The sequence below is a fragment of the Dysidea avara genome, chromosome 12, assembly GCF_963678975.1.
Source record: "Dysidea avara chromosome 12, odDysAvar1.4, whole genome shotgun sequence".
NCBI classification, from domain to species: Eukaryota; Metazoa; Porifera; class Demospongiae; order Dictyoceratida; family Dysideidae; genus Dysidea; species Dysidea avara.
This window is the reverse complement of record NC_089283.1, coordinates 26,056,984-26,082,232: the sequence shown is the minus strand read 5'-3', so window position 1 is coordinate 26,082,232 and position 25,249 is coordinate 26,056,984. Positions and strand designations below refer to the sequence as shown.

The following is a 25,249-nucleotide window of genomic DNA, read 5'->3' as shown; positions in this document are numbered from 1 at the left end:
CGCCAACTAGCTACAATTACTGTACACACTTTATGATACGCACCTCTCTTTAATTTCCTCTGCTCGGCTGTTTCTTTGTTGTTAACCAGAAGCTCTGCAGGATTCGCCATTGACGCATCTTCACTTCATTACGTTTATTTGATGAATTCCCCGTGTTAATTATCCAAATACACGCAATCAAATAACGCGCTAAATACTGCACTTTTTATTTTATTCATTAAAAATATAAACCATTAAATATATAATATACATAAAGAAACACCTTTATCATTTAATAACACATGCATCAACAGGGGAACATTCCAATGGCATTTGCTTAGTCCCAAATGATAACCGACATTGTTCCTTACTAGCGCCCACCATCACTTCCATATTAGACAGGAATACTGTTAGTTCACATAAGATGTGAAGATGTTCTGTTATCTCATTAGTAACTCTAGCCTGTTCCTCAGCCTCACCTAATAACAATTATGTCAACAACCTATAGCCATATATGGTGGTGTAGTACTTTTCATTTTCTCTAGTTTGCTCTTCTCACTAAATAACATGGTACAAAGTGTGTTTAGTTCTCTTTCTTGATCAATCTCAGTTCTTCTGCTTAATAACTGACATGCTCTGTCACATTGTGTAACCATGGTAACAAGCACTATATAACTACTTACAAACTGATTGGTTTACAGCCTGGGGCACTCTCCGCAAGGTCATGGCAACTAAAAAGGTGACAAATTATTATATGACTGACCACACTTTCTTACCATGTCCAATTTCCTGCCAAATACGCTCCACTATGATACGTGTTGATCTTGGTGTAGTGGGTACAATTAGTGACCCACAGTAAAATGGCCAACCTAGTAACAAGAGTTACGTATGATGTAACCTTCTTATGGACGACACAAAATGTCATCCATCTCTCTATACTTGTTAACAAAACTCATTCTTGATGTGTGCAATAGACTGCAGTACAGTAGGGAGATAAGATATTGCTCATAAGTCACATGTTTCTGGAAGGATAACACTTTTCTTATCAACTAAAGCCATGGATGTGGTTGATCCTGGATGTGTACCTCTTTGTGTCAATAGCACAAGAACACGTTTTATCTGGGATGGAAGGAATCAAGACACACGGTGGTGTGTCATGCAGCCAAGAAACCCAGTGAGCCACAACATGAGTATACTTACAGGAAGAAACAAAAAGCGATTTTCACACATACATAGCTCCGTGCTTCCTTCTCAAATTGGCATCATTTTTTGTACTGCAAATGCCCTCCACCTTCAGGACCACACACACCAAATTTGAGCAAGATTGCCTAACACAATTGTGAAATATAAGCCTTCAAAAATTGACTTAATTTCTTTGTTTTTTCCCTTCACTTAGGGGGCTAAGGGGCTTAGATTATTCTTTTTTATTAAATGCTATCCCCTGTGAGAAGGCTAAAGCCTGTGAATACAGGGAGTCTGAAACATGTAACTGAGATGTTGAAGAATGCAGAAATAATCCCAGACCCAGTAGTGACTTTACCCCCAGCAACATGCAGTCTAGGCATGCACCAGAGGAGCCACATTCTTTCGTACACTTTACAAAAACCATTATAAAATGCAAATCTGTACCTCGATTTTCTTGAACTTTGGTATACTTTAAGAACGTATTGCAGCAAAATCATGTACCATGTTTGGTGTGAGTCTGATTAATAGTCATAGAGCTATGGACGATTATTTGCATTAAAAAAGGTTGACTTGTTGTCACGCCTACAGAGTAAACCGCTTATGGGAATAACTTAAAAGTCGGTATGCATATAGGTTAACCATCATAGCTCAAACTTTTTGTGGTTTAAAATAAATCACATTGACAGCTATAGAGTTACAAGGCAAAAACCAAACAACTGTAAATCGCAGGGTCGAAATACTCTAATAGAACAGTCACCACGGGGTAAAAAAGGTGCAGGAAAAATGTTTAAAAACTTACCAGTGTTTGAACCAGAGACCTCCATACTGAACACCCAAATCCTTAACCACTGAACCGCTGCTATCACAGCTGATCACCTCACTTAATTTTTACTTTGTAAATGAAAATTCTAACTAAAATAGAGTTTCATAAACAACTGTACAGCATTTGTTTGACAGTAGAGAAGAATAATTTTCATGAGTTGTGTATTACTGTTGTAGTTGTAAGGTCTTTTAGCAGCAGCTACATCTTGTTGTAGCTGCTAATCTTGTTACACAAGTGAATTATAAGAGATTCCATTTGCCAATGGGAGCCAAAACAACAGACTATTGTTGAGATCGTGATCTGCAATATTGAAATGCGCAACAGTAAGCAGCATTACCTTACTCTTGATGGACATAGCTACAATACACTCAAAATTATGCCATTAGCTACCGACCTGCATAATAACTAGTATTTTTTAAATCTAAAAATGGGATTCTATGCAATAAAAAGTAGTGAAACAAGAGATGAATGATGGTATTATTACAGCATGGCTCGATGGGAAAATCCCTACTTTGGCACATTAGTTGCCAAAGTAGGGACTTCCCAACGAGCTTAGTTGTAATACCATCTAATGCCTTAATAATAAATAAATAAATGGACCCCTTTTGTGAACAATTGTATACTATCCACCACCAATATTCATCTCAGCAAACTTTCATGGGTTGTCATGACATTAACAACTTCTGATTATTGCACAAACATTTCCATATTTGTATTTGTTCTTACCACTCCATCAGTTCCACTGTGTTCTTGGCTTTTAAATAGAGTATCCTACCTCCCTCTTGGACCACCTGCATCATCTAAACACAATTAGTGTGCAATAGATTACTAGAAATTACTAATGATACGTACAAATTTCATTCCAAATGCCTCCTCATCCACTCTCTCGATTGCTTGAATTTCTTTTATTGGGATAAAACAAAGTGGCTTATCCCCTGTAGTTCAGTTACAAGTCACATGTTTTAATAAGTGACTAGTACAAAGTAAGCACCCACCTTTTTCCTTAGCATAGGTCAATTCATTATTTGTTAGCACAAAGTATCTTCAAACAAATAGTAACAATAGCATAACACATGTAGCTATTTACCTAGTCTTGAAATTCTTTAATCCAAACTTTTTCCTAGCTTGACCTCTCTTCACCATATACCTGTATGAGATCATATGAGGCAGTACAAGATGGTCGCCCACTAACCCCTCCCGGTGAACAGTGTCCCGAGCATCATCAGCTTCCCCTCCTAGGGGATCGGACACTTTACTGAGGTACTAATGGAACACTGTAACTATAACAACACAATATGGACAATGTACTAACTAATTTGATGGTTTTGTGGTGATGATCATCAGCTACTTTATCATATACCATCAACATGAATGGCTCCTTCCTCATTGAACCAGATTTCTGCAGAAAATACATTTGTATTGTATACATATATGTGTGTGTGTGTGTAGTGTGTGTGTGTGTTGTGTGTGTGTGTGTGGTGTGTATGTGTAGTGTGTGTGTGTGTAGTGTAGTGTGTGTGTGTAGTGTAGTGTGTGTGTGTGTGTGTGTGTGTGTGTGTGTAGTGTAGTGTGTGTGTGTAGTGTGTGTGTGTGTAGTGTGCGTAGTGTAGTGTGTGTGTGCGTGTAGTGTAGTGTAGTGTGTGTGTGTGTGTGTGTGTGTGTGTGTGTGTGTGTGTGTGTGTGCGTGTGTGCGTGTGTGTGGGTAGTGTACCATATACGTAAAAAGTTTTGAGGTAGATTCGAAGGAAATCTTTCATAGCTAGACAGTTACTATAGCTAATTATTAGCATAATTGCTGGATCCGGAGGAAACTTTTCGTAGGTGAAAGGTGATCTACGAAATTTTCCACCTCAAAAATTTTTACATATAGGGTAGTATGTGTGTGTGTGTGTGTGCGAGTGTGTGTAGCATGTGCGCATGTGTGTATGTTGTGTGTGCGTGCGTGTGTGTGTGTGTGCGTAGCGTGTGTGCATGTTGTGTGTGTGCGCGTGTAGTGTATGTGTGTAGTGTGTGTGTGTGTAGTGTGTGCGTGCGTGTGTGTAGTGTATGTGTGCGTGTGTATGTGCAGCGTGTGTGTGTGTTGTGTGTGTGTGTGTGTGTGTGTGTGTGTGTGTGTGTGTGTGTGTAGTGTGTGTGTAGTGTGTGTGTATGTTGTGTGTGTGTGTGTAGTGTGTGTGTGTGTAGTGTGTGTGTGTAGTGTGTGTGTGTGTGTGTGTGTGTGTGTGTGTGTGTGTAGTGTGTGTGTAGTGTGTGTGTAGTGTGTGTGTGTGTGTAGTGTGTGTGTGTAGTGTGTGTGTGTGTGTGTGTGTGTAGTGTGTGTGTGTGTGTAGTGTGTGTGTGTAGTGTGTGTGTGTAGTGTGTGTGTGTGTGTAGTGTGTGTGTGTGTGTAGTGTGTGTGTGTAGTGTGTGTGTGTAGTGTGTGTGTGTGTGTGTGTGTGTGTGTGTGTGTGTGTGTGTGTGTGTGTGTGTGTGTGTGTGTGTGTGTGTGTGTGTGTGTGTGTGTGTGTGTGTGTGTGTGTGTGTGTGTGGTGTGTGTGTGTGTGTGTGTGTGTGTAGTGTATGTGTAGTGTGTGTGTGTGTGTGTGCAGTGTGTGTGTGTGTGTGTGTGTAGTGTGTGTGTAGTGTGTGTGTGTGTGTGTGTGTGTGTGTGTGTGTGTGTGGTGTGTGTGTGTGTGTGTGTGTAGTGTATGTGTAGTGTGTGTGTGTGTGTGTGTAGTGTGTGTGTGTGTAGTGTGTGTGTGTGTGCGTGTGTAGTGTGTGTAGTGTGTGTGTGTAGTGTGTGGTGTGTGTGTGTGTAGTGCGTGTGTGTGTAGTGTGTGTGTGTGTGTAGTGTGTGTGTGTGTAGTGTGTGTAGTGTGTGTGTAGTGTGTGTGTGTGTGTGTGCGTGTGTGTGTATGTGTGTGGTGTGTGTGTGTGTGTGTGGTGTGTGTGCGTGTGCGTGTGTAGTGTGTGTAGTGTGTGTGTGTGTAGTGTGTGTGTGTGTAGTGTGTAGTGTGTGTGTGTGTGTGTGTGTGTGTGTGTAGTGTGTAGTGTGTGTGTGTGTGTGTGTGTGTGTGTAGTGTGTGTGTGTAGTGTGTGTGTAGTGTGTGTGTGTGTGTGTGTGTGTGTGTGTGTGTGTGTGTGTGTGTGTGTGTGTGTGTGTGTGTGTGTGTGTGTGTGTGTGTGTGTGTGTGTGTGTGTGTGAGTACTTGAGAGATGTTAGCAAGATTCTGTAGAGTCTTGGAGATGAGGGTCAACGTTCTAGCCACTGTCACGTTCTACACCACAGTAAGGATACTTATCACTCTGTACGTAACACTTGATAAACTTACAGCATATTCCGGCCGCAGCCCAAACAGTTTAGGGTTTAATATTGCTGGAGCAAACAACCTCAGGAACACAAAGGCACTGACCGCAGTGTACTGGACCACATTAGCTTGATCTACACCAGACACACACTTCAGCTGCCAGTCACTAGTACTCAAAACTGACCTGGAAACTGGTCTACAGCTGCTTGACGTATGATGCTGAATATGCGACACATCAGACGAGGACAAGACACACTAGATGCTGTAATGGCACTAAATATCCTCTCCACATAGAATAATAAAGTCGTCTAAACAACACGGTGAGGAATCAGCTCAACATTGTAGAGCACTCACAAGATTCATTTCAAGGTTATCACCCTCCACTAGTTTACTGGGATCAACCTCGCAATTCTTCCGAGCCTCAAATATCTGTAGTCAACAAACAAGCACATAAACATACCAACAATACATTAGAAAGTGTGTGTGTGTGTGTGTGTGTGTGTGTGTGTGTGCGTGTGCGTGTGTGTGTAGTGTGTGTTAAATAATTTTCTGTCCCTCTGTAAGGCTATGCAAGTGGTGTTCTGAGACATATGCCACAAACTCCATTGTTGATAAGTGTGGGAGTGAACATCATGACCACCAGCGTCACAAACCCAAGACAGCCTGTGAGTAGCAACTCAACAGCAATCAGTACAACAAGCAGCAACTTATGAAGAGCACAACCCATAGAGTGCAGGAGGCCTCAAGGTGATAACACATCACTGTTACAGACTAACATATGATCTTTTACCAGATTTATGTGTCAGATTAAGGAGTGGGACAACACCCTGAGGACCTGAGGACCAGAGATACAATGGACAAATTTTAGCATGATATGTCAATTTTTGCCAACAAGAGGGACCAGCAGGTCATGTGATCAAGCCGACCCACGGTACCCAATGCACCAGCAGGTCATGTGATCAAGCCGACCCACAGTACCCAATTCCAGGTAGTCAGGGCAGCAGACTTGAGAACATACTACATCCATGACATGGCATCATATGACATGACATCATATGACATGGCATCATATGCAAGAAAGCTCTGTTGATGGTCATGGAATGTCTACTGTACTTTCAGCAAGGAGTAGCAGGACAACCAACTTAGGTATGCCAACGAATTAACACCAGTGTTTATTCCTAGATCTTTCCAGGTATGGATTGCACATCCGATCACTAGTGCGAGCGGTGCCATGCATTGACCTGCCTCCTGGGCATACCCATAATCCCCCTCCTGAAAGTCAACAAAGTTCTGCAGGAAGTTCAACACAAACGGAAAGGAGGTGTGGTGTAAGTAGTTTCAGAACAAACTGCAATTGTTAACAGGCACGTATTTATGGGGGCTTCCAGGTGTTCTGGAAACACCTTCTGAAATTTTGACTTGTGGGATTGCAGCAGGAACACCAGACTATCTTAGATACTAAATGGGAAAGGCCGGGCAGTATAGCTACGAAAATTTACATTGATTCCTTAAAGAACTATAGATTGTGTATTGAAAAACTATTTAAAGATCAAGATTGTCGAGAATTGACGTCGGTATAATTGTACAGACTATTACGTAATTATAAACAGTCATGTGCAGGTCGCGTGCAGTAATATGATTGGTTGTAACCATGTTGTAGTGTTCGTTGTTATGTATCTTTAAAGTTGTAGCTACGTAAGTAAAACACTCTCTGCTTAGTTGTTTGGGTTACCACTTCATAATACTATCACACAAGTGACCAGGATTCGCTTCGCCTTACGGCTAGCTATGCCTACCTTTGTAACCCGTTACAATAAAGCTGTGGTACCATGGAATTTGGAGGGAGAACGGTACCTCAGAAGGCAAGCAAACCTTTCATAGAAAGTTGTATTTGTGTGTCTCTTTTACACAGTAATTTGTTCAACGAATGGCCGAGGACTTGAAACATTTACGGGCATCTCGTAAGGCTTACCAGTCACACCACAATCAGAAAACAGACGAACTCCTTGACTCCAGTAAAGCTTTAGATGACTCCCAAATTGCTGTTCTGTGCACATCTCTAGAGAAACTGTCACATAAGGGAGAAACTCTTCGAGAGCTGGATGTCAAGATTGCAGAAGTCATAGAGAACCCAGACGAAGTCGAGACTGAAGTCTACGAAGCACAGGACATTCAGGATACAATTCTTGAAAGAACATAACAAATAAAACACTTTCTGAAGAAGCAGAAGCATTCTGAAGTTACTACAGAGCCACACCCCTCGGCGGGAATTCACATCAGAGTTCTAGTTTGAGCGCTACAGCTACACCGTTTATGCCACTAGTTCACCCACCCCAGGATGCTCAGAGTCAGCTCCCAAGTAGTAGCAGTCATGGCAATATTACTAGTCAGAGTAGTGTCAGTCGTCTTCCTAAGCTAACACAGGTGAGGGTTAGGGTTAGGTCTTCCTAAGCTAAGGCTACCGACCTTCACTGGTGAACCACTGAGCTGGCAAACATTCTGGGACTGCTTTAGTGTGGCTGTGGACTCAAGTCCTACTCTATCAGGAGTACAAAAATTCAGCTATGTGAGAGCCCAACTCCAAGGAGAAGCTGCCAGAGCTGTGGCAGGTTTCCCACTTACCGATGCTAACTACAATCACTCTGTTGCTATACTGAAGGAGAGATTTGGGCAAACACCAAAGATTGTCGATGCTCATAAGCAAGCACTAATGAATTTATCTACACTGAGGAACAATGTTGAGGATCTTAGAAATCTCTACGATTATATTGAGAGCCACATTAGAGGACTGTCTTCATTAGCAGTGACACAAAAATCTTACGGTGCTCTGCTAGTACTGATGGTTTTGGGAAAATTTCCAATTGAGATCAAGCGTAATATGGCATGGGAGTAGAGTGGACTATCAATGAACTGAGAGAAGCTTTGCTAAAGGAGATCAAAATTCTAGAGCAGGGACACCTCCTTCTTTACTGGCACAAGAAGCAAAAACATCACTCCAGGGATCACAGAGGTACTTCTTTTTCACCAGTTAAGAAACTTGAATGTATTTACTGCAAGGGTGCACACACAGCTAACATGGTCACTGATCCAAACAAACACCTGGAAGTTGTTAAGAAAGAAAGGCTTTGTTTTTATTGTTTTGCACCCCACAAGGTGTCTGAGTGCAAATCATGTAAAACATGCAAACACAGACACCACAGTAGCCTCTGTCACGCCAGTTTCAGTGGTGGTAAAGACAATACAAGTGGGTCAACTGATACCAACCAGAATGGTGCAGCTACAGCTAAAGACACACTACAAGTGGTACAAGGTAGCGAAGGCACATTATCCACTCACGTGGGTACCATTCATAATGTCAATTTACCAGTTACATGTCTATTGAAGACTGCCATTGCCACTGTCAGTACAGGTAACAGATGCACAAAGGCTAATATTTTGTTTGATGAGGGTGCACAAAGGTCTTTCATTTCCCAGAAGTTAGCTGATCAGTTACAATTGTGCCCCCATAGCATAGAGAATATCAACATATCATCGTTTGGAGCAGAATCAGCCATTAGCAAGCAGTTGAGTACAGTAGTCGTAGATGTGGTAGCTTGAAATGGTGACAATACCAGTAACAGGACTAGTATACTAGTAACAGGACTAGTATACCAGTAACAGGACTAGTATACTAGTAACAGGACTAGTATACTATTAACAGGACTAGTATACCAGTAACAGGACTAGTATACCAGTAACAGGACTAGTTGTTCCAAACATAGCAACACCACTTCACATCTCATTTCATACCTGCATCAAGGCCATTCCATACTTACAAGGTACATATCACACTGGCACACCCCATTTCTAGAGAAGACAACTTTGAAATTCCTTACTAATTGGTGCTGACCATTACTGGAATTTTGTTGGAAATCACATCATTTGAGGAAATGGTCCAACAGCCATGGAATCAAAACTAGACTACCTCCTTTCAGGACCTCTACCAACAAGCCAGGCTGATGTTTGCAACAATGGTGTTTTTCAGGTTTCTGCTCAATCCAAGGAAAACAAACAATCTCCAGTGAGCTTCTGGACCATGGAGTCAACTGGCTTTGAAGGAAAAACTCCCAAAGATTGGAATTCAGATTTTGTAACTCAATATCAAAGCTCATCAATAACACGTGATCCAGATGGTGCATACAAAGCAAAGTTCCCATGGAAAGCTGATCATACTCCTCTTCCAACCAACTATGCCATCTGTGAAAGATGAACCCGGTTACTGGCTCGTAGGCTTAAAAAAACACCCAAGCTGTTGGAGATATATAGTAATATTATTTCTGAACAAGAGAAGTATAGTTTTATCAAGAAAGTACCCACTTCTTACACTGGTAACGTTCATTACATTCCATACCATGCTGTCCAGAAAGATTCTTCAACCACTCCTATAAGAATTGTCTATGACTGCAGCTGTCGTCAGTCAAAGTACTATCCCAGTTTAAATGATTGTCTCATGGTTGGTCCTCCTTACCAGGACGATATTTGTATAATTATGCTATTGTTTTCGTTTTCATGTGATTGGCCTGTCAACTGACATTGAAAAGGCATTCTTACATGTAAGGCTGGGTGAAGGTGACAGGGATTACACTAGTTGTCTGATTCAAGTAATCCAGAGAGTGAGTTTCAAACGTATCGTTCCAAGTCAGTTCCTTTTGGATCAGTGAGCTCCCCTTTTATGTTGAGTACAACTCTACACTGTCACCTGAAGGAGTTCCGATCACCTGTAGCTACAGACATGAAGAACAATTTGTATGTGGATAATATCATTTCTGGAGCCGATGGAGAGACACAAGCTGTCAAGCATTACTTAGAGGCCAGATCAATGATGCTAGAGGCAAAGTTTAATCTGCAATCGTTGGCATCTAACAGTAAACAAATTCAATCCATAGCTACAAGCGATGATGTAGTTGACAAGAACCTAACAGTCAATACACTGGGATTATGCTGGAACACTTGAACTGACACAATCACATTTGCTTCGAAGGTCATTATCTCATCAGATCCTTCAGTCACCACTAAACGAGAAGTACTACAGCACTCTGCAAAGTTGTATGATCCTCTTGGATTCCTTACCCCAGTGACAGTGCAAGCCAAGATACTGATGCAAGAGCTCTGGCAACAGAAGATCAAGTGGGATGAACCCCTTGATGAGCCTTACAGGATTAGATGGCAAAATACAGCCAGAGATATAGATGAGTCCTCCAAGGTGGTGTTGCCAGATGTTACTTCATGACATCAGGTATTGCTAAACCAATATTATATGCTGATGCTAGTGTTAAGGCTTACGGGGCTGTTGCTTATTTTTGTGAAGATGAACAATCAGCGTTTGTCATGGCCAGAACCCGTGTAGCACCACTTAAGACACAAACTTCACCTAGGCTAGAGCTTACGGCAGCTGTTGTTGCTACAAGGCTAACTACATTTATCCAGTCTTCAATGGTGCCCTTACTAGACTGTTCAAACATACAATTGTGGAGTGACAGTCAAATCGTTCTTCACTGGGTCAACAGTTAGAAGAAACTTAAGCCCTTCGTGGCAAGCCGTGTGTCAGAAATCACTGAATCATTTCCAGCTACAATGTGGAAGTATTGTCCAACTGCAGACAATCCTGCAGATTTGCTCACCAAAGGAATTAGTGCAGAATCATTTGTGGATTCCAATATGTGAAGGTATGGCCCAGTTTGGCTTGGTAATCCTACCAATGGCCAGTTTGACTTGGTAATCCTACCAATGGTCAGTTTGACTTGGTAATCCTACCAATGGCCAGTTTGACTTGGTAATCCTACCAATGGCCAGTTTGACTTGGTAATCCTACCAATGGTCAGTTTTGACTTGGTAATCCTACCAATGGCCAGTTTGACTTGGTAATCCTACCAATGGCCAGTTTGGCTTGGTAATCCTACCAATGGCCCAGTTTGGCTTGGTAATCCTACCAATGGCCAGTTTGGCTTGGTAATCCTACCAATGGCCAGTTTGGAATCATTTTGAAGTGCTGCATCTACAAGTAGATGATGGTGAAGACAAGCAGGAATGTGGCTACTCCAAGGGAGCACAGCCTCCAGAATTTGGTTTACATTGTATAATAAACATTGTTGATTACAATAGCTTGGACAAGCTACTTGGTGTTACGGCTTATGCATTAAGATTTATTTACAAATGCACAATCATCCTCATCTGTTTCAAGGAAGTCAGGTCCAATTACACCACAAGAATATGGTGATGCTCAGATTAAATGGACTCATCACAGTCAACAGCAAGTTTACTATGAGGAAATTGCTAATTTAACTGCCAAATCAACTTCTCGTTTGATTCTGGTACGTCAACTTCGTTTATTTCTGCATGACAACAAAGTTATTCATTATGGTGGCAGGATACGTAATGCTCCTGTAAGTGAACTGACAAGATTTCCATATTTGTTGCTTTGAAATCATCCATTAGGGTAGGGTTAGGGTTAGGAATAAACAGCACCGTCACTGCAATCCGTCAATGGTACTGGATTCCTGCTGCAAGACAGTGTGTTAAGAAGGTCATAAGGCAGTGTGTCATTTGCAGGAAACTTTCAGGTGTAGCATACAAGGCCCCAGATCCTCCACCATTGCTAAAATCACAAGTGCAAGAGTCTCCACCTTTTACCACCACAGGAGTGGATTTTACTGGAGCTATACATCAAACAGTACAGTAGTACTGTTTAAGTAGGGATCCCCCGAAAATGATGCGCGCTGCCTAAAATGCTGCCTTTAAAAATCATCCTAGAGACATTTTACGCCACAAAATCACCTTTATGGAATAATATTAGTCCATCTAACATGAAATACAGCATTAAAAGCAAGAAAACACTTATCGGTGACCAGATATAGAATTTTTTTAAATCTCCAAAACTTGAAATTTTGACTCACTCACTCACTCACTCACTAACCACAGTCGCAAGCCTAGAGCCCATACAAAGCAGCGCACGGTCACCATTTTACGCGACAACAACAAACTCACCAGTGGGATGTGCCTTTGGGGTTCCGATGAGTGTATGCTCCGTGCCCCTTGTCTTTCCCCTTTTATAAAGAGTGGGGCGCTTATAATTTCAAGTGTTGCACGTGAACATTAAGGCTGCTGAGTTGTCACTTTGACTTTTGCTAACATCTGGACTGCAATTGACGAAGAGATTTGTTATGTTACTTAATAGACGGACTGATACTCGACGGCTTGTTCCTCTGAACACACTGACTCAGCCACTTAGTGCCGGACGGAGATCAGTGATTGGATAGTACTCGAGTGGAAATTGTATTACTTCATCCTGTTAGTTGAGACTAAACTCCAGACAACTGAAATGGCCTGTTCATTCGAACAACTTCCGGCCCGGGTGAATAGAACACTGACCATCATACTGAGACAAGTCATAGATCTCTGAGTGCCACTGCTACTATGATCAAAGGTAAGCTATGCACGCTACTACGGGCCTATGTGCTCTAATTTTGGCACAGTACGTACTTTAAATAATAAGCTGTACAGTAACTTAATAGCTAGTTCACAGGTTACACTGTAACTAGCTGTGCTACAACAAAAACCTAGTATTTTAAAAAAATGTTCATTTTAGGGATCTATGCAATAAAAAGCAGTGAAACAAGAGATGAATGATGGTATTACAGCATAGCTTGATGGGAAAGTCCCTACTTTGACACATTAGTTATAATTTTGCTAAATGCCAAAGTAGGGACTTTCCCACCGAGCTATGCTGTAATACCATCGTTCATCTCTTGTTTCACTACTTTTTATTGCATAGATCCCTACTTCATTTTTAAATTAACAATTTTTAAAGGGAAATGGTAGAGAACAAAGTTTATATCTGTCTTTTTACTTGTGCTGCGACGAGGGCAGTACATCTAGAGGTAGTAACCGACTTGACAGAGGCAACCTTCCTGGAGGCATTCAGAAGATTTGTTGGTTGTAAGTCTTTGCCCCATACAATAATTGCCTCAACTTACCACTTGGAAGCTGATGAACTAATCCAATTGTTTGAATCAATATCACTCAAGGAATCTTTGGACAGGCAAGAAGTTATATGGCAAAACGTGGATCATGGTTTGGGGGGCTTTGGGAACGCCTTATTGGCCTAACCAAAACATGCTATAAAGAATTTTTAGGAAGAGCATTTGTCAGTCTATCTACTCTGCAAACAATAGTTGTTGAAATAGAGGCTCACCTCAATAACAGACCACTGATCTATGTTTCATCAGAATTTGATGATCCTGATCCGTTAACTCCTGCTCACCTTCTATATGGAAGATGTATAGTCACACTACCACACATGCCAGTTGAAGGGAATGAACTGAATGACCCAGGCTATGGGGAAAAGTTCACACCAACTGAGATTACCAGGAGAGCCAAAGTACAGGTTAAACCTTTACAGCATTTTGGACTAGATGGAAAAATTTTGTAGTTAAAGTCTAAGTAGCTAAAGTCTTTGAGCAGGCTGTAGGACCAGGTGTCCTACAGACCTTCAGCACTTGTGCTGTAAAGCATTAATAAATAAACTAGTGTCCATTTGGTTCTACTTGGGGTACTTAGAGATAATGAGTTACTCTCTCTAGAATTCCTATGGATATAATTACATGAAAATAAGAAGGAGAAAACATCCTGACCACCTGGTAGACTCCTGTAAGCGTTCGAGCGTAAATCGGATGGCTGCAGGTTCGAGGCTACCTAGGTCCAGTCATGGATTTTTTCTCCTTTCTCCAACTTTTCAAACACACCTTAAGTAGTTAAAGTCTAAGTAGCTAAAGTCTTTGAGCAGGCTGTAGGACCAGGTGTCCTACAGACCTTCAGCACTTGTGCTGTAAAGCATTAATAAATAAATAAAAAAATAAATAAATGGCTACTAGACCTCATTCCATGAATTTCACATTACTACTGGGAATAACCATCAAAATGTAAAGATTGGAGATGTTGTCTTAGTTCACGATGATGCTCCAAGGAATAAGTGGAGACCAGCAGTTATTGAGTACACGATGATGTTCCAAGGAATAAGTGGAGACCAGCAGTTATTGAGTACACGATGATGTTCCAAGGAATAAGTGGAGACTAGCAGTTATTGAGTACACGATGATGTTCCAAGGAATAAGTGGAGACCAGCAGTTATTGAGTACACGATGATGTTCCAAGGAATAAGTGGAGACTAGCAGTTATTGAGTACACGATGATGTTCCAAGGAATAAGTGGAGACCAGCAGTTATTGAGTACACGATGATGTTCCAAGGAATAAGTGGAGACTAGCAGTTATTGAGTACACGATGATGTTCCAAGGAATAAGTGGAGACTAGCAGTTATTGAGTACACGATGATGTTCCAAGGAATAAGTGGAGACTAGCAGTTATTGAGTACACGATGATGTTCCAAGGAATAAGTGGAGACTAGCGGTTATTGAAAGAATGGACAAAAGCTATGATGGACTCATTTGTACTGCTTACATCCGTACAAGTACAGGGAGAACAAATTGTCCAATCACAAGTCTTCATCCTCTAGAAGTCGCTGCACATGAATGTACTGGTACCAGAAAGGGTGACACTACTTCTGATCATGAAGAGTCAAAGGAGAAGCCTGACATCTCTAGAAGGCCCAGAAGAGATGTAGCAAGTCAAGCAGTTGCACGATCAATGATGCAACAACCAATCAGAAGCTCCGCCACCATAGCAAGGGACAAAATATCTCAATGGAGCAAGGAAATTATTGGCCCTCCCCTGGAGGATATCAAGAATTGACGTCGGTATAATTATACATACTATTATGTAATTATAAACAGTCACGTGCAGGTCGCGTGCAGTAATGATTGGTTGTAACCATGTTGTAGTGTTCGTTGTTACGTATCTTTAAAGTTGTAGCTAAGTAAAACACTCCCTGCTGTTTGGGTTACCACTTCATAATACTATCACACAGAGATACTCTAATAGAGCAGTCAGATGCATTCTAATAGAACATTCATACAACATATAATGTACAGTAAGACTAACTTGTAAATTAATAGTTAGCTTTTTTTACTTCAATTGGAGAATCTGGAAATGTACATTAGGATCACTATAATATCATTAAACCATAATTGACATTTAGCACTTAAAGGAAATATGCATAATATTGAAAAATAGTTTATAGCTACTATCAAGAGTCCATAATTATAGACTCTTGCTACTATTCATAAAATCATTAATCTAAAGTATGTCAGTGGCTGGGGGTTGAGCCCTCATGGCCAGCGTCTATCAGACAGTACGGTAGTACCATTTAAGTAGGGATCCCCTCGAAAATTTTGTACGCCGCCCAAAATTCCACCTTCAAAAATCATCCTAGAGACATTTTAAGTGACGAAAATCACCTTTACGGAATAGTACTAGTCCATATATTACATAATATATAACAAAACACTTACGGGTGACTGCATATAGAATTTTAAAGAATCGCCAAAACTCGAATTTTAGTCTCACTGACTGCCTCACTGACCACAGTTACAAAGCTAGAGGCCAAACGAAGCAGCACATGGTCACCATTTTACGCCACAATAATAAACTCACTAGTGGGATGTGCCTTTTGGGGTTCCGACGAGTGTAGGCCCTCTGAGCCTTGTATTTTCTTTTATCCTGCTTGTCTTCTTCTTCATCCAACAAAAGCATATCGATGCATTAATTTTCCGTATGAACGGTTTCTTTCAGCAACATATTTAGACACCACAGAATTATTTCAGAGCTGGATTTCAGAAGCGCTTCAGTCCCGGCGCTACTATAAGAGGTAGACTTGCTGGATATCTGCAACCTCACGATTCGGATCCTGTTCGTGACCACGCCCACCAAATTAAGATCTAGGTGGACCAATAGCGAGTTATCCCCAAGAAGAAATGGCAAACAAATGGTGTTTTTATTTTCCAAGGATAAAAGTGTTAATGGCATACTTTAGTTGTACCTCTTGCAGTACTTGTCAAGAGTCAAAGGTGCAGAGCAAATCATCAAAACTGGTCAAGACAAATATCATAACATTTCAGTAGCTCCAGGAGTGGGGTGGCTACTTGGCATGTTATGGGAAAACATAGGAGTAGGCGTGGCCCACAAAATAACATCATCCAAAATCCAGCCTCAATTTTCCCAGACGACGATGAGGCAGTATTAGTTAGGTAAAACTAAGCCCAAACAAGCTTTCAGATTGACCCGAACTCTTTTAACAAGTTGCTACGGAGTTTATTAAAAAAAATTTTAACGGAATTTTCTACTGACTGACTGACTGACTGAGTAAGTAAGTAACTGACTGACTGATGACAAGTGTAACTCAATAACGGCTAAGGCTACGGGCTTGATTTTTTTGCTGTTCAACATTGCTTCAGCCAAAGAGGTGCTCTTTGGCATACCGTAGTACGTATAATGCATTCTCCATGGACTTACCAGTGTCCTCCTTTGTGTCCCATTCATCTTTGCTGACAGCGAAAAGTGTTGATTTGGCGGTAGCACATGATGGCTTCCTTTTGTAATGGAAATCGTCCGTGTTTTTCATAGTGGCTATTTTGATTCCAGAGGTGCTTTTTGAACAGTTCTTGATCCGCACTGTTGTGTAACGGGTTGAACATAGCTGACAACAAAACGTAATGGATACTTCACTTTTCAGACGATAATTGATATAGCTTGGGTGCGCAGTGCCATTTCAGAGTAGGAATGTAAATGCACAGTAGGGATATAACACTTCTTATTGTTTTACTGTGATTTAATATCGTGCACTACTCCAGCTTGTTTCAAAACTTTTTATTGATGTGCTATGGGTCCCTACTCTAGTTTTGAAAATTCCAAATTTTTCTGTGTACTTGTAATAGTATCGGAGATGGCTTAATTCCTTCAAAGGAAGTCGTTCACTTATTCCACCTTTGCTCCACAACAATGATAGTATAACTGAAGACTCTAACATGGCAGAGGTATTTAATGCCTATTTTAGTTCAGTATTTACTGTTGATGATGGTTCTGATATTGCAATGTTGAGAGAATCTTTGTCTATCCACACATCCATCATTGAATCTATTAATTTTACTGCTAAGGATGTGTACAAGGAGTTAATTTCTTTACAGTGTGACAAGGCCTGTGGTCCAGACTTGCTTCCATCGCGTCTACTGAAGTTGGGTGCTGAATTTATTGCACCTTCTTTGGCTCAATTGTTTCAGCTATCACTCTTACCTGGAAAGCTACCATCAGACTGGGACGATGGCTACCATCAGACTGGGTCGATGGCTGGGTCGATGGCTACCATCAGACTGGGTCGATGGCTACCATCAGACTGGGTCGATGGCTACCATCAGACTGGGTCGATGGCTACCATCAGACTGGGTCGATGGCTACCATCAGACTGGGTCGATGGCTACCATCAGACTGGGTCGATGGCTACCATCAGACTGGGTCGATGGCTGGGTCGATGGCTACCATCAGACTGGGTCGATGGCTACCATCAGACTGGATCGATGGCTACCATCAGACTGGGTCGATGGCTACCATCAGACTGGGTCGATGGCTACCATCAGACTGGGTCGATGGCTACCATCAGACTGGGTCGATGGCTACCATCAGACTGGGTCGATGGCTACCATCAGACTGGGTCGATGGCTACCATCAGACTGGGTCGATGGCTACCATCAGACTGGGTCGATGGCTACCATCAGACTGGATCGATGGCTACCATCAGACTGGGTCGATGGCTACCATCAGACTGGGTCGATGGCTACCATCAGACTGGGTCGATGGCTACCATCAGACTGGGTCGATGGCTACCATCAGACTGGGTCGATGGCTACCATCAGACTGGGTCGATGGCTACCATCAGACTGGGTCGATGGCTACCATCAGACTGGGTCGATGGCTACCATCAGACTGGGTCGATGGCTACCATCAGACTGGGTTGATACTAATGTTGTTCCAGTCCACAGGAAAGGAGACGAACATATTGCAAGTAACTATCACCCAATCAGCTTGACTTCTGTTATTGTCAAAATTATGGAAAGGATCATCCATCCCAACTTGTTGCTGCTCTTGAGCAACACAATCTTCTTGATGACTGTCAGTTTGGTTTACAGCACAAACGATCAACTGTTTTATTACTATAGGAAGCAGTTCATGATTGGGCCAAGTCTCTTGAACACCATAACAGTACTCACTGTGTATTCTTAGACCTAGTGAAGGTCTTTGATTCTGTTTACCATCCTTGTATACTGTTGAAGTTGGAAGCTCTTGGAATAAATGGCAAAGTTTTGAGTTGGTTAAAGGTAAATAGTCGCGCCAGAAAGCTGTCATTAATGGGCAGTTTTCTTCATGGCTTCCATTTACCTCAGTTGTACCCCAAGGCTCAGTCCTGGGTCCTCTTCTTTTCTTACTTTATATTAATGACATTTCCACTGTTATTTCTCACAGCAAAGTCAAACTATTTGCTGATGATGTCACGATCTACAAGGAAACATCCTCTCGTGATGATGTTAAGTTGCTTCAGCTTGACCTATCAAACATAGTTCAGTGGGCAAAAAAGTGGCTGTTGCGTCTGAATCCACTCAAATGTAACAGCATTGTGATTTCCAACAAACATTCCCAATTTTACCTTCATATCATTCTGTCATTTCACACCACCCTGTTGTTCGTTACCTCGGTGTATTGGTTGATTCAAAGCTCAATTGGAATGAACACTGTAAATACGTTTCAACCAAAGCTACAAGATCGCTTAACTTTCTTCGTCACCTTTTATATAATGCTTCTACATCAGTTAAATCTACTGCTTACAGATGCATAGTCCGCCCTATGCTAGAGTATGCCTGTCCTATTTGACATCCTCATACTACCAAAATCATTAATGTTTTAGAATCCGTACAGAGAAGAGCTGCCTGTTGGGCTTCCAACAGCAGGTGGATTCCTCCATCATATTGTTGGAGCAAGTCTTGTGATAACTGTATTCAAGAGTTAAACTGGCCTTCTATTCAACGTCATAACTACTACTCCATTTGTAATATTTATGATAGTCTCCACCACAGGAACTCATTACCATTTAGTGAACATTTTCAGTTTTTTCAAGTTCCAATGAGATCACATCCTCTTTCAATTCGACCTGTTGCATCTTCTATTAATTCCTTTCATTACTCATTCTTTTGTAAACAGTCCGTTTTTTATGGAACACCATACCTCATGCCATCCTGCAGATTAAAAAGTCACCCTTATTCCATGCAGCCCTCCGTCATTTTCTTTTTTGATATTTTTTGTTGTGTATCTTAAGATTTTTATTGTTTTTGTACTGTTGTTTGTTTTGTCCTTGTAGTCCTAGTACTGTCATTGTTTGTGTGTATGTGTTTGTGGGGAGTACGTTTGCAGGCTTGTCCTTTTGTACAATCCTGTCTTTTGACAAAATTGATAATAAACAAATAAATAGTATACATGGACAAGGTGTACTCTATGGCCTGTATTCTACCCCTTTAATTTAGCCACTAGCTGGTGATGTTCCGCAGTGGATAATGGAGCAACACCTCAGGAGGGTATTGCCTGGATGACTTCAGGACCTGTCAATTTAAAGGTATGCCAGCAAAATATGGATACCATGGATACAAGGCTTGGAGAGCTTGCAAGCACTGCTATTAAAGTGGAGAGGAGTCCATTAAGAGAGGCTTGCAGTCCATATACTAGGAAGGTAGTGCGCCTCATGATAAAAATCAGTCAGGTAGAGAAGGATGATACTGTGCATCTCAAAGTGGACTGTAGGTCAGACCAGGAATGTTTTAAGCTCATGGAACAACATTTCAATGCTGCCAAACAAACACCAGTGCTCAGGAAGAATCATCACTAATGCTTCTGGTCACTGAAAATGTGGTCATGGAATGGCTTTCACAGGATATACGTATAGTATTACATTGTGAGCATTGCTATATGGGAAGGGTAAGGTGTGCATTAATTAAATGGCCTTAGTTACTAGCAAAGACAGAGATGCGATACATTTGGTGAGATGTCTGACTGTCATCACTGCAAGATGGCAGCTCAAAATGGCAGCTCTCAGTAATAATTGATCGTATACCTGATGTACAGAATGTACCACTAGCAGATGCTTTCTCTAAAAATAACTTACAGTACTCTAATAAACCCACACCTTCCAGAGCTGCTTGTACCATTGTTAAGAGGGGTTTAATTTTGGAGAGCATTATCTCCAGTGCTCCATCTGCAGCAGCATGAGGTAACACACTGGAGTAGTACTATTACTCTACAGTGTAGTACTGATCTGAGCTATTAGTTTACTCTACAGTGTAGTACTGATCTGAGCTATTAGTTTACTCTACAGTGTTGTACTGATCTGAGCTATTAGTTTACTCTACAGTGTAGTACTGATCTGAGCTATTAGTTTACAAACTTTTGTGTGTTTTCATGACATTCCTAGTGGCTTGTTGCATTGTGTGAGTTAGACTATCCAGAGATGTAATTCCATCCCAAGCCTGAAATATGTATCAGGCTCAGATCAAGCAGTGATTACCTGTTGTTGCAGTCAATGGACCCCTTCTCCCACACACACGCTAAGCAAATCCTTCACCTGCTGTGCAACGCCTACCCAGTAAACTAGCACTGGGACACCTGTGCGCTACTCAGGTGTGGTAGAAGTTAGCACAGGCAAATCCTCCTGGGGCAGCAATAGCCAGTTTACCATACCATCTAATCAACATATTTTGTATGGTATGTAGAGAGATTGATGGTGTATGACTAACAATAGATGAAATTTCATAATAAGGAATTTTAAACCGTTGCCCCTAGCAACCTGAATTTACATTATTTTGTAGGTGTGAATGTCAAAAGTAACATCTCCAGTTTTTAAAAGGGTAGTATAGGTCATGAGATATGACATTCTAAAGTTTGCAGTTTTCCCATACATTATCTATGGGAGGGGGAGACAGTTGCCCCTTCTGGGCGATCACAAGGATAATGTATGAGAAAATCACAAATTTCAAAATGTCACATCTCATGATTTATATACTCCATCATTTTAAAATTTGGAGAGGTTAATTGTGAGATTCACAGCTACAAATAATGTTAAATTGAGAAATGACATTAATTGAATTTGTTGTTTTCCCACACATTATTTATGTGATTGCCCAGAAGGGGCAACTGTTGCCCCCTCTTGATCTCATAGACAATGTGTGGAAAAATGACAAACTTTAAAATGTTATATCTCATGACCTATATATGCTATCCTTTTAAAATTTGGAGATTTTACTATATATATTTACCCCTACAAATATTTTAAAATTCAGGTTGCTAGGGGCAACTTTAGTTATTATGAACTTCATCCATTGGAGTCTGTACAAACACCATCAATACACTTATTTATTTATAATAAGTGTAATTGTGTAATTGAAAATGCTGTTTCATTAATTAACAATTACCTCATCAATGATTGACTGAAGGGTCCTCTGAAGGTATGACATACTAATCTTCTTGATTAGCTCATCCACAACCTTGGTAACAAGAGAGTTGCCACGGAAAAGAGTGTTACAATCCGTTGTGCTCTTTACTTCGTGTCTCACTAATGCTTCAACCAACTTTTCAATCTAAACCAAAACAGCAGATGAAAATTGAGCAGCAAAATCACAAAACACACCTGGCCATCCTTAAGGAAAATGTTAACAAGAACGCTTGCCACCAAACTCCTGTTCTGACAAACTTGACCAAACAGATAGAGTGGAGATGATGTAATATCCTATAAATATAACAGTGTAATATGGACACTTTGGGACCAGTGTAATATGGACACCTGGGGACCAGTGTAATATGGACACCTTGGGACCAGTGTAATATGGACACTTTGGGACCAGTGTAATATGGACACCTGGGGACCAGTGTAATATGGACAACTGGGGACCAGTATAACATGGACACCTGGGTACCAGTGTAACATGGACACCTGGAGACCAGTGTAATATGGACACCTGGGGACCAGTGTAACATGGAGACCTGGGGACCAGTGTAATATGGACACCTTGGGACCAGTGTAATATGGAGATCTTGGGACCAGTGTAATATGGACACCTGGATACCAGTGTAATATGGACGCCTGTGGACCAACAGCATACTAATTTTCCAGGTCAGTTTATGTACTAAGATGGTTTGGGGCCTTGAATAAGAGTCTGGTGTACCCAAGTGTCCACATTAACAGGTTTCAGTATATTCACTAACTTTCATCTTCAGAGAGCTAAAGAGAAGTGCTTTCAATGGTTCATACACTTCAGATGAGTAGATAAAGTTTTGCCTGTACTGCAGTGTTAGTCTGATGGAGCCAATCTCAGCTCTTGGGCTGGTTGGTGTTTCCTGCCTAGGAACAAGTGCCACCCACACATCATAAAGCTCCCCAGGTACCATCTCCATTGGTGCTAGGTTTACCTAGGAACATCACTTTGACAACAGCAACACTAAAGCAGCTTTGTACTTGGCCAAGAAATGTATCGTCCGTTAACAAACTTTGATGCCACAAGCTGACTCGTATGATGACATCTGACATGTTGCAGGTACTCACAGTAAATGTGAAGAATTCATTAAATTGAGGATCAATTGTCTTCTTCTTTACTTGAGTGCGTTTAGCTTCAGACCTGCAACAAATTAATGACATACTACACACAAACACACACACACACACTACGCACACGCACACACACCTAACACCATCCGGATACAATAACGTGATAAGACAGTACGGATCAGAATGGCCACTAGCAAGACAGGCACCCAAACAACAACAGTCCAGTATCCTATTAACAACATGTGACATTCACTACTACTAGTACTATCAACACACTCACCCAATTGATATGGTTTGTTGGTCATCACGATCGATGGAGAGGTGGAGATGTATCTTACCCTACAACACAACTACACCCCTCCCTCATACAGTGACTAACTGACCTGTACTTCAGAGTCGTGATCTATAGGTTGCAGTGGATACCACATGTCAGTACTATTAGCCATTAGTTGTAGGTCGGAGCATTTGAATCGTACCTGTGTATATATCATTCTATGTTTGTTATGTTGAGCTGTGCTGCTGACCTTTCCTAACTTAACATCTCGTAGTAGTCCATAACAGTCCGAGTCATACACATAAAATGATAGAAACTGAAAGTCTCGAGGTACCTCAAAATTGAACTCCTCTCCATAAAAAGGACTGAAACGTCATCACTAAAGATATAACAACAAACAAATATAACAATTACTTCAGTGATCTCTCCACTGTGGCAGTACGGAATATTTCTTCTTGGTCCAGGGCAGCTACTACATACACATCACGTCCACTACGAAGGTCATGAGGTGACGACAAGTTCTTCACTTCACCTAAAACAAGTACCACACAGCCAGTTACATCGTCCCTATGGTAACTGGGTCTGGTTATCAGAATGTGTAGTACGTGTAGTGTGCAGCTGATCAAAGTATATCAGATATCCTACACCCCTCCACAGTACTTCCACTCCACACAGTTGAATCTAATGCATACATGCAATTGTGTAAGTTGAAACATGGAGTACTGCGAGGAGAATTGTGCACTTATGTACATTAGAAGAATAGATCATTACCGATACGAAAGAGAATGGTCTTTTCAACGCGTCCAACATTTGCAGCACTCCGCTCCACTTCTAACGCCATTACGAGTCACTCGTAATCTGAAGGTCACGTCGCTAGTATTAAATCTATCAACTATCCTGTGCGCAGTGCACCGAGCAGCCCGTCCATCTAATTTCCATCTATGGCACCTCCTCAAATCATAACCAATAGACGCCCCCTTATTGACCTCGCCTTAATAAAAGCACATAGACCATAGTGCTTTAGTTCTGTACTTGCAGAACTAAAGCACTGTTAGATCACATGATGACCGAAGAGCATGAAGAGCCTTCTAACAAGAAGCGAAGAACAGTTAATTATGCTTCAGTCGTTAACGATTTAGTGGCCAATTTGGAAGAGCTGATTAAACAACTTGACCAAGAACTCGACGGGAATAATTTTGTAAACTGTCGCGAGTTTTTGGAAGTCAAAGTCCGCCGACTAGGGCACGGAATCGGCCTGTATGCGCGTTGTTTCCAAGAGCTAGCTGTAACTAACAGAGAAGAGATGGATAAGTTGCTTAAAGACAGTTTTTCGCAAAGTGATGTACGTGAAGCTGTAGATGATTTTCTGGCTTGTGAGGAAAGTTGGAATTCTTTGTTGGTGCGCATGGAAGTGGTGGTCAATAGGCGTGATGAAAAGCTAGCGGTCACAAATAAGATACCTCTAGACACAGTTGTTTATGAAGGAGACAAAGAGACTAATATTGGATTAGTTCACGATGAAAAATATTTGTTGTTGATCTTGCTACGTCACCTAGCCTGATTACCATGACGACAACATGTTGAAGCTGTCTACAAGAGACAGGGTGATCTCAAGAATTGTAAAGCAGTGGTCATATCATATGGGTCTGCTGTTAATGTAGCTAAATGGAAGGAGGAGACCAAATGTCCATTCGGTGTTTACCGTGATCCAGATAGACGACTGTACGACATGTTTGGGTTAGAGTTATCTATCAAGAGAGTTTGGGGTACTGATACGATATGTTTCTATGCTGCAGAGAAGGTGTGTGGTCGTCAGTTACATAAAATGACAGGAGACGATGATCCACATCAAATGGGAGGTGATTTCATGTTAGATTGTCATGGAACAGTTGTGTTACATTATGCCAGTCAAACACCATCTGACAGGCCATCCATAGAATTGATACTTGAACACTGTAAATGACTTACTATGACACCTAAATGACGCTAGTGCTCTAAACCTCTTAATGGGAGGGGCACCTGCTGAGTAATTAGTGTCACGTGATTTACAGAAAACTTTTATATGGCGCTTACATAATTTCAATTATTAGTCATGCGGGGATAAATGCTTACAGGTAGCTAATAACGTATAAGAAG

The 25,249-nt window shown here is 41.3% G+C and overlaps 3 protein-coding genes across 4 annotated transcripts in view; 1 reads left to right on the top strand and 2 right to left on the bottom strand.

Annotated features, from left to right (window-relative positions):
* LOC136240310 (cytosolic carboxypeptidase 2-like) overlaps positions 1-194 on the bottom strand; it is a 34,293-nt gene extending 34,099 nt beyond the window's left edge. For both annotated transcript variants that reach the window (XM_066031257.1, XM_066031255.1), the window contains exon 1: positions 44-194. In XM_066031257.1, coding sequence (XP_065887329.1) covers positions 44-110 — 67 coding nt within the window. In that variant the 5' untranslated portion in view covers positions 111-194. The remainder of the gene's footprint in view (positions 1-43) is intronic.
* LOC136240311 (ras GTPase-activating protein 3-like) lies at positions 190-24,117 on the bottom strand. Its single transcript, XM_066031258.1, has 24 exons — positions 23,885-24,117; positions 23,528-23,645; positions 23,364-23,478; positions 23,223-23,315; positions 23,120-23,178; positions 22,976-23,068; positions 22,750-22,909; positions 22,500-22,703; positions 21,925-22,023; positions 21,710-21,874; positions 5,629-5,703; positions 5,459-5,582; positions 5,299-5,408; positions 5,176-5,244; positions 3,300-3,386; positions 3,180-3,250; positions 3,075-3,134; positions 2,983-3,029; positions 2,840-2,922; positions 2,714-2,787; positions 756-848; positions 663-710; positions 509-615; positions 190-458 (listed from the first exon to the last, which is right to left on the bottom strand). The coding sequence occupies exons 1-24, from the start codon at positions 23,952-23,954 to the stop codon at positions 268-270; spliced, it is 2,415 nt and encodes an 804-aa protein (XP_065887330.1). The 5' UTR covers positions 23,955-24,117; the 3' UTR covers positions 190-267.
* LOC136240315 (uncharacterized) lies at positions 24,101-25,196 on the top strand. Its single transcript, XM_066031262.1, has one exon. It carries the CDS (start codon positions 24,174-24,176, stop codon positions 25,074-25,076), a length of 903 nt encoding a protein of 300 aa, XP_065887334.1. The 5' UTR covers positions 24,101-24,173; the 3' UTR covers positions 25,077-25,196.
* The last annotated feature ends 53 nt before the right edge of the window (positions 25,197-25,249 follow it).